This window comes from Ceratotherium simum, chromosome 25 (genome assembly GCF_057802395.1).
Source record: "Ceratotherium simum simum isolate JZ-2026a chromosome 25, ASM5780239v1, whole genome shotgun sequence".
In the NCBI taxonomy this organism is placed as follows: Eukaryota; Metazoa; Chordata; class Mammalia; order Perissodactyla; family Rhinocerotidae; genus Ceratotherium; species Ceratotherium simum.
This window is the reverse complement of record NC_141924.1, coordinates 30,548,033-30,557,447: the sequence shown is the minus strand read 5'-3', so window position 1 is coordinate 30,557,447 and position 9,415 is coordinate 30,548,033. Positions and strand designations below refer to the sequence as shown.

Sequence of the window (9,415 nt, the reverse complement as noted above, 5' to 3'; positions counted from 1 at the left end):
TAACTCACCAGGAGGTAAACTCACTTTGGTTTTGGTAATACTACAAGAAGATGATTTATTTAAAAATTCTATTTAACATAAGTAAAATATAGCAGGCTAGAGATATTTTTTGAATTCTAATCTATTATTTTATATATGAGACATATGAATGTCACAAGAAGTCAAACACAGTGATGCCATTTGCTATGTTTTATTTTGCTATTAGCTTGTTAAACATAACATGCAAATAATCAAAAAGAAACATACACATGACTTAGAGTGAAAAATAATTCTAGAAAAGAAAAGTTTCACTAGGTAACTATAAATTCTTAATACTAAAAATACTGTTGTATGTGTTTGCGGCTTCATGAATTTTGTCTAGTATTTTGCAAAATCATTGATCTCAAAATTTACCACCTATTTTTCAGCTAAACAAATTTGAACATTAAAATTTGAAATCTGAACATTTGAAAATTGAGATAATTTTGTTCAAGACAGTAAGCATCCATATGTATGCAGTCCATGCTTTTTGGCACATTAAGTTAAGATTTAGGAATTATAAAACTTGGCTGACTTACATTCAACCAGTAAAAGGCTTTGCACATCATTTGACAGTAGGGATGTAGAAAACACTAAATTTACAAATAAAACATTAAGTTTTTTGTCTGTGTGTGTGTATGTGTCTGTGCTTGTGATGAAATAGGCCTGCCTCTCATCTTTTCTTTTAAAAAAAGTAGTAAAATGTTTACAAAACATTTTCCCTCAGAATTTAAAATTCATGGAAGTAATAAACAACAAAAAATGAATATTATGAAAACTGACTCACAAAAAAAATAATCATAAAATGTTGCTTCAGGATACACCTCAGTATAATTGGAATTAGTTGATATTAATTAACGGTGATTTCATTTGCTACACGTAGACATTCATACATATCGGGTGGCAGACTAGTGTGGGTGAGGCGATTACCATCCAAACGCAAATGCTTGATCTTGGAGTAAGATAATGGTCCCAGGATCTTACAGAAGCTCTTTACTTCAAACTCTGGAAATTAAAGAATGGAAAGCTTTAATCATTTTTTTTAGTACACTGGCTTGAGATAAACATTTTAAAAAATCCTCAAATCCATAATAATATCTATTAGGACTTCTTCCCACTCTTTTTTTTTTTTTTTTTTGGTGAGGAAGATTAGCCCTGAGCTAACATCCATTGCCAATCCTCCTCTTTTTTATTTTTCTGAGGAAGATCGGCCCTGGGCTAACATCCGGGCCCATCTTCTTCTACTTTATATGTGGGATGCCTGCCACAGCATGGCTAGATAAGCGGTGTGTAGGTCTGCGCCAGGATCTGAACTTGTGAACCCCAGGCCACCGCTGAAGCAGAGCATGTGAACTTAACCACTACGCCACCGGGCTGGCCCCTCTTCCCACTCATTTGATGTATCTTTGAATTCGGAACTACTAAAGGAATATTTCAGGCTACCAAATGACACAGCAATATTCAGTAAAGAATATCTATGATAGAGGCTGGCTCTGTGGCCCAGTGGTTAAGTTTGGCATGCTCCACTTCAGCGGCCCAGGTTTGTGGGTTTGAATCCCGGGCTCAGACCTACACCACTTGTCAGCCATGAGGTAGCAGTGACCTACAGGAAGATTGGCGCAGTTGTTAACTCAAGGCTAATCTTCCTCAAGATAATCAAGAGGAAGATTAGCAATGAATGTAAGCTCAGGACAAATCTTCCTCAGGAAAAAAAAAAAAGAATATCTATGGTAGATCAGGACATTCAATGGAATTTTTCTTTTCTTTTTTTTTTTTTTTGTGAGGAAGATCAGCCCTGAGCTAACGTCCATGCCAATCCTCCTCTTTTTGCTGAGGAAGACTGGCCTTGGGCTAATATCCGTGCCCACCCTCTTCCACTTTATATGGGACACTACCACAGCATGGCCTGACAAGCGGTGCATCGGTGCGCACCCAGGATCCAAACCCAGGCTGCCAGCAGCGGAGCGCGCGCACTTAACTTCTATGCCACAGGGCTGGCCCCTCAACGGAATTTTTCAAAGAACAGAACTTATTTAAGTTCTTGATTTAGAAATACTTGATTTTAGAAAGACATTCAATTAGTGTATCACATTATCTAAGCATTCTTTTGAACTATTAGTCTAGCCTGAAAAAATATAAGACTGGTGCTGTTGTATGAACAATCTCACCAATATAAACATCCTGGGGTTTTGCAGCTTAAAATAAGAAAGGTTAACTAGGTGACCTCTAAAGAGTTGTCTAACAACCACACTTCACGACAATGATTCAAAACTCCAAAACAAAAACAAAATCATGGAATGTCCACCACCTGAGCCCATGACCTTTTTCCTCTGGTCAAAAAGCTGCCACAAGTGAAACACTGATTTAGTTTTTAATGGAAACTAAGACTGTTACTAGATGGCATGATCTATGTGTGTACATAGTCTATTTTGCCCAAGTCTATTTCAGATTAACCTTATTTGGTCCTTTATCTTGTTATTTTCTTTCGTTCTCAAACTCTACTTAACAATGATTTCAGTGGAAACCTAAACACACTGTACTCCTTTCCTCTAAGATCTTGTCTTAAATAATTCATCAATCAAATTCTAAGGATCTTTCTTATGGTACCTACCTCTGAGAAAGTATGGAACAATGGAAACAACATGGGCTTAGGCCTATATTAGTTTCCTACCTCTGCCATGTACCATCTAGGTGACTGTGGAACATTTGTCTGATCTTCTTGTTATAACATATCTTTCACACTGTGTTGCACGAAGATTAAATTAATTAAGGCATGTAAAGCATTTCACATGGTGCTAGCACGTTAATATGTACTAAATAATTATTGGTGTCCTTTTAATTTTGTTCTCTTTTCCAAATTATATTAGGAAGATCTGTGATTAGGCTAATGCTTAAAGTTGCAAGTTTTAAATGTGAGAGAGAGTTTTTGGCTATCTATTTCCCAATGTTAGAGAAACATTAAGGGGCTCTTTTTATCTTAAGAGAATGTAGATAATTGATATGCATCATTATTATGTGGCAAAATAAACTAAATTGAAGACATACATGCAAAGTCAAATGATGAGAATACCTGAAATGTATATACCTAAACATCAAGGATAAGGAAGGAAGAAAGGTAACTACTCATTTTCTCCATGTGTGCCGGACACTGTGGTTTCCATCTCAGCTTGGCATTGAGTGGCTTTTGGCATTTTTCCCATAGGCCACCTTTCCCATCTCCTGGACTGGTTCTTCCTTCTTTTACTCATACAAGGAAAACTGGTCTTTATACTTCCAAATGCTCCTAAGTCTGTATCTGTCCCCTTTCTTGTCTCAGAGTAGGAGGTAGTCCCGTTCCTGCAGGGCTAACCTCCACCCACCAAATCTAATGGATTTCTTCAGCCTTCAAACATCTTAAATCCCATTAACATTTTGGCCTGTCTGAGTATCCTTCCTCCTAACCACAAATGTTTATAATGTGGGACCATATTGCCACATAGTGAATTTTCCACTGGAAACAACTGTAATAGTTCAGCTCTGATAGCTTGACTGTGTATTGTACAACAAGCAAGCTTTCCAGATACAAGAAAGAACACGCGGCATTTCAGAGTTGGCAGTCATGGTCTCCTTCATGAGAACATCCCCACTCTACCACATAAAACTGTTTCAGATTATAAAGTGTCATATTAATAAGGCACACTGTAATTTTTCCAATAGGAATGTCAGTATCCTTATCCTATGTCAAGTGAACCAACTTTCATGGTATAAAGACGATGTTCAATTTCAATACGTTATTTTGCAGATATTATTGTTTTATGTGTGAATCAGTGTTTTCCACCTGATTTTTCATTTAAAAAACTTAATCTGTGAATCATAGGTTTTCTCTTCTGCGAACCCTTATTAAATACCAAGGTGGGGAATGGACAATGTCAATTTCTCACGTGAATCTGTGTAGCTTAAGTTGAAAAATGTCCCAGAAGACCAGACAGGTGCATAAACAGCCCAAGTGGATCAGGTCAAACTCCCGACGAGAAGATAAATGAAAAATAAACTACAGCAGCAAGAGAAAGGAAGGAGAAGCTGTGGAAAATGCAAATGAGGTAAAGCATTGTATATAAGAAAAGAGGCTCTGTAGTACTATTAAAAAAATGTTCCAAACCCTTATATTCCTTCCCTCCTTAATCTTCCTCAGGCCTCATAGGAACGCTGTGAAGAGCACGCACATGATAACAGGGAAAACAGGGGGAGAGGTGGTGATCGTGATAGCAGAGGAATATGTTGAGTCCCAAGCAAAGATGTGAGAGAAGACCATCAGTATACGTGGGCTGCTCTGGGGATGAGCAGGAGGGAGATTTGAAAGCCTCTGCTAGCTTTGCCTCTTCCGGACTTGTGTATTCCTCCTTCAGCTAGATCTTGCCAAGAAAAAAATGTAGGACACAAATCAAAGTCATGAAGGAGGTAAATAATAATAGACAAATATCAAGCGATAAGTCAGCAAGATTAATTAGCCCTGAATATTAAATTAGAAGAAATTAGCGTTTAAATTCTATGATCTTAATGGCTTCTCATCTGGACATTCCAAAGAAAGGCTAGACATTGGATAAATAACTGAGCTAGAATGCTTCTATATTTAAATTACAGGGATATTTTATTGGCATATTCATTCATTTTTTTTTTTTTTAAATAGAGCCAGATGCAATATTTTTGTTGCACAGCTTAGGCATTTAAAAACTTGAGGAAACATCAATCAAACACAGGCAGAGCTTTCTACTTACTTTCAAGTTCATTGACCTCCAGGTAATAATTTTCAAGGTTTTCATTGACAGTCGGTATGTTTTTAAGCTTGTTATAGGAGAGATCCAGCTCAAGCAGAGATGAGACATTAAAAGAATTTCCAGGTATTCCACCATCAGCCAGTTCATTATGAGATAAACGCAGATACTGCAGTCCATTAAAACGCTTGAAATACTCATCAGGGATGTTGCTGATCTTATTGTTGTCTAAATAGAGAGTTAGCAGAGACACGGGAAGACCAGAAGGCAGTTTGGTCATCTGATTGAAGCTTAAGTCAAGGTACTCAAGTGACTTAAGACCTCTCAAGGCAGCTGAAACGGACTCGTCTTTCAGCTGATTGTGTTGAAGGTGGACGAAGGTCAGGTTTACGAGTCCATCAAAGGAGCCGAGCTTTGAGATCTTGTTGTGAGTGAGCTGCAGGTCCACCAGAGATTTGGGAAGCGGACCCACAGACTCTGTCAGATTGTTGTGATTTATATGCAGCTTCTTCAGTTGTTTGAGTTTAGAGAAAACTCTTCCTTTTATCTTGGAATTTTCTAGGAGGTTATGATCTAGAATGAGCCACTGAAGATCAGTTACATTTTCAAAGGCCTTCTCATCAATATGGTCAATCTGGTTATTCCGAAGGTAAAGGTACTTGATTCCAGGAGGCACCATTGGCACACTTTTCAGTTTGAGCTCATCGCAGTACATGGCCGTCGGGTAGCTCTCAGGGCAGTTACATTCTGGAGCACAGTTTGGCGATGATTGCCCATAAATCGATAGGGGGACGTAATCGTAATCATAGTAGTACTGGCCGCTGGCACCACCGATCAATGCCAAGAGGAGAGTAAACGAACCTAGATTCATTTTTGGCAAATGCTTTGAATCCTAAATAAAGTGGAAACATATATTATTATAAAATAGTATAATTTCAGGAAAAGGATATTTGATTTGCAATGTTCAATGCACTAGCTAATGTATATTTTATTATTTCACAGTGATTTTTTAGTGCATCTAATGATGTTTTTTTAATTTTTATTTAAGTGTGAGAATAGGATGTACGTTTACATCTTGTGGGGTGGTGAACAAGGTTCAGGTTACATTGCATACACATGCGCCCCCTACTGGGCAAGCCAGGCCTTATTGTTCCCGTCAGTCTCTCTCTGTCCTTCTTTAATTAAATGCCTTCCTGCAAGAGGTTTCTGGGTGGTGCCCATTGACCACCATGTTAGAACACGGCTTCAGAACACTCTTCAAAACCAGAAGAAATAAAAATGAGAAGACCATTGTAAACTGTACCCTCTACCCTATCATTCAATATCATTAAAATGTCTCATTAAGAAGACCCTTACTGGGAACGTGGGCAATCTGTGGTTTTGCCTGAAGGAAAGCTGTTCTTATGTGAGTGTGTGTTGGGAGTGGGATGGAGAACATTCCTTTAAAAACGTCTGGTTATTATTGTTGGTTCTGAGGAAGGGGAACAGAATTCTTGGTGGGGGTGTGTGTGGGTATTATTTCATCTTTGGTTTGACATTCCATACTTTTTAAGCACATTACAAAACTGTGTTCTGAAATTAATATTTAGCATATCAGTTTTAGTAAAACTAATGTTTATTAATCAGGGAAATGTCGCAAATTGTAAAAACTTTTAAACCTAGAAAGAGATCTAACTGGTAGAGAAAAATATTCTTTTCCAAGTTTTGAATTGAAGTTTTCCTTTATCTCAATAACTCACAAGTTCTCTACCTCCTTCATGCCAAAATTTAAGAAGACATGATTCACTTATCCAGATTTTAGTGCTCTCACAGAATGAAAGTGGCAGAAAAGTGGGAATTGAGGAAAGTCTGTATATAACAGTGGCATTAGGAGCCATGTAGGAAAGGATAAAACTGAGACTCTAAATTAAAAACAATTTGTAAGAGTGATCTCATATAAACATGTTTCTAAGGTGAAGCTCAATAAAGTACATTTCAGTTGCTTGGGGAAGTATGGGTCAACAATTTAGGTAAAGGGAAACAGGATATAAGAGTTGGACTTCTGTAGAGTGAAGAGTTATGGCTGAGGAGAAGTTGGTAACTCTGGGAGGGAAATCATTAATGTGAAGCAGGATCCACATTCCAATAGATAACCATAAAATACATATCTTCCTGTAAGAAATAGGGTACAAGCTTTTGGAACCTAGGTTGCTTGAGATAAGTAGGATTTTTTGGTATCGGGAATTTTAAGTATACTTTGCTTTGCTTTGGCTTGGAATTATAAAGTACCTTATTTAGCAGATGAAACACCCAAAAAAAGTTGTTAGAATCACTCTGATAGCTGACATAATGTAACATGTAGCCAGATTCTTAGTAAATTGTTCCTTAGGATTATGATCGAGTCATTTCATTCAGCTGACAGGACTTGGCCATGAGAACAATTACACAGTGCTAATGTAATTATAAGATTCTTTATAAGTTACAGTATGTTAATGTTAAGATTTGTCTTGCTTCACTAATAAGCCTCTACCTTATTTTAAATTGAGTATACACCAAAATAGTCATGGTAACTAAAATATGAGTATTGAATAGTGATAAAAAAATGTTTCCATATTTTTTGGCAGAGTAAAAACAAGGGCTCTGAATCCAAAGAGAGTTTGTAACCATATAATGACTCCATTATGAAGCTAAATCACACTTTAGTTTCCCCTCAGTTTTTTCAAATACCTGTGGCTACAGAGGAAATGTTTTTTTTCGAAAAGTAAATCATGTTTCCCAGAATTTCTTTACGACATGTTCCTTAAGACATACATGCAAAAAAAATTTTTTTTAGTTAACAAAATAGAAATAAGTAATCCATGTGTCTAAGTCCTTTAGCTCACATTTTATAACAAAATTTTTATGACAAATTGTAACAAATTATAAAAATATATTTGCTGCAAAATATTTTGAATACTGATGGAAATGGCCTTTCTTTGCTCCAAAATTAGGTTCTAACAATACTAACATATATATATGTATAACTAATTAGCATTAAAATAACAAACATTTCAATTACCATACGTTTTCACTGTGTCTAGTTTAAATATTTTCTCATTCCAAGCTTGAAACTTTTTATAACTTCCTTCGACAAGCAATACAGTATACACTGTCTAAAATTTATCTCAAATCCATAAATCATAGAAAGCATATTAAGCAAAATGTGAAAGTAAACGCTCAAAACTGGATTTGCTGTTGACTAGCAGTTGGTAAAGTTGCTCTGGAAGTTTTTCTGTTCCTGTTACAATAAACACTGTCCCAAACATGAGCATCCCCAGTGCTACAGTTAAAACAGCACTTACCTTACTGTCTCGACACTGCTTTCGTTAATTCTTAAAGCAGATGCACTATGGACAAGAATCCACCAATATATGCTGTAAACTCTGCAGGACGGAACTGGCTGCCAGATTCTTAGTGATACAAGAGCTGAAGGGGGGAAACCCAGCCCAGTCACGCCAGTCTCTGAATGGAGTTATGTCATTGTGGGGATCTTGTGGTGTGGCATGTGAACGCTCTGCTCCCTAACGAAGTGCAGGTGGACGTGGTGAGCAAAGTCTGCCCAGCTCATTCCCTATGGAGTGGGAGAGAGATACCTGCTTAACTAGCCCAAATACCATAGCTTTTAACCAAGAATTGGGTCCTGCTGCGAATGAGGCATCTACAGTGAGAACATTTCTCTTACAAAGCTCTTTACTTTTGTAGCTGTGGCAACAGTTAAGTGCGATTTTCTCAACCGACTATCATGTTCATCTAAAGGTTTAATAAATCACAGACAGAACAAAGAATTTCAGGAAAATGCAAATGAGCAGACTCAGAGGAATTGAATCCTTTTTGCCCATTACTCTTGAAATCTATAATGATTTACTTGGAATAACTCAATTTTTGGCCAGGAAGGTAACTTACACTAGTTTCTAAAAAATGAAAAATGCTTCATTTACACTCTGACGCAAATGATAAATGTCAGCATTTCTAGTTTGCCTCTTCTGTTAAGGGGACTCGTTTTATGCTATTCGGGTCTGGAACCAATCAGCAATGTCCTGCCTGTTTCTTATTTTGTGGATTTAACTTAGGAATTCGTCCAAAACCTTACTTGGGGATAGTATTCTATAGCTTAATGCCAAAAAACATAAAAGAACATGAAAAAAAATGTGTATACTAAAAATATCACAAGGCAATAATCTTTCACTCTGTCATTGCATGCTAGCAATTTTTTTTTTCAAAACTAAAAGTTATGAAAAGCTGTAATCTCCCAAAGGCCTGGTTGATGTATCTGTCATTGTCAGTTTCTGATGCATGCTTCTAGCAAATGAGAGATCTACTCAATTCCTTGTCTATTTCCTTTTGTGATTGTATCAGCTGTATTTATAGGATACCTTTTTCCTCCAAAATTTTCATTTCCTCATGTTTATAAGAACTTTTAGAATCAGATGTTTGAATATAACTTGCCATATTGTAAGATTTTTCACTTTTAAAATAACAAAGATGTCACTTTTTAGCTGTGAACTGTGGAAAGTTATTTAATCTCTGTGACTACTAATGCATTAACTTTAAAAATTAATGTTAGAATAAATGCCTTATTTTTGTCATTGAATTGTTAAAAAATAAAATAATCTTCTTGAAAGTAACTC

The 9,415-nt window shown here is 36.6% G+C and overlaps 1 protein-coding gene across 1 annotated transcript; it reads right to left on the bottom strand.

Annotated features, from left to right (window-relative positions):
* Positions 1 to 253: 253 nt before the first annotated feature.
* LUM (lumican) lies at positions 254 to 8,179 on the bottom strand. The gene is made up of 3 exons (XM_004417942.3): positions 8,090 to 8,179; positions 4,773 to 5,661; positions 254 to 1,023 (listed from the first exon to the last, which is right to left on the bottom strand). Exons 2-3 carry the CDS (start codon positions 5,638 to 5,640, stop codon positions 869 to 871), a joined length of 1,023 nt encoding a protein of 340 aa, XP_004417999.1. The 5' UTR covers positions 5,641 to 5,661; positions 8,090 to 8,179; the 3' UTR covers positions 254 to 868.
* Between the last annotated feature and the right edge of the window lie 1,236 nt (positions 8,180 to 9,415).

Excerpts from the sequence above, each read along its gene's own strand:
- LUM (XM_004417942.3), bottom strand. The coding sequence starts at position 5,640 with ATGAATCTAGGTTCGTTTACTCTCCTCTTGGCATTGATCGGTGGTGCC. Across the intron at positions 1,024-4,772 it reads GGAGGTCAATGAACTTGAAA|AGTTTGAAGTAAAGAGCTTC; the intron begins GTAAGTAGAAAG and ends TTTAATTTCCAG.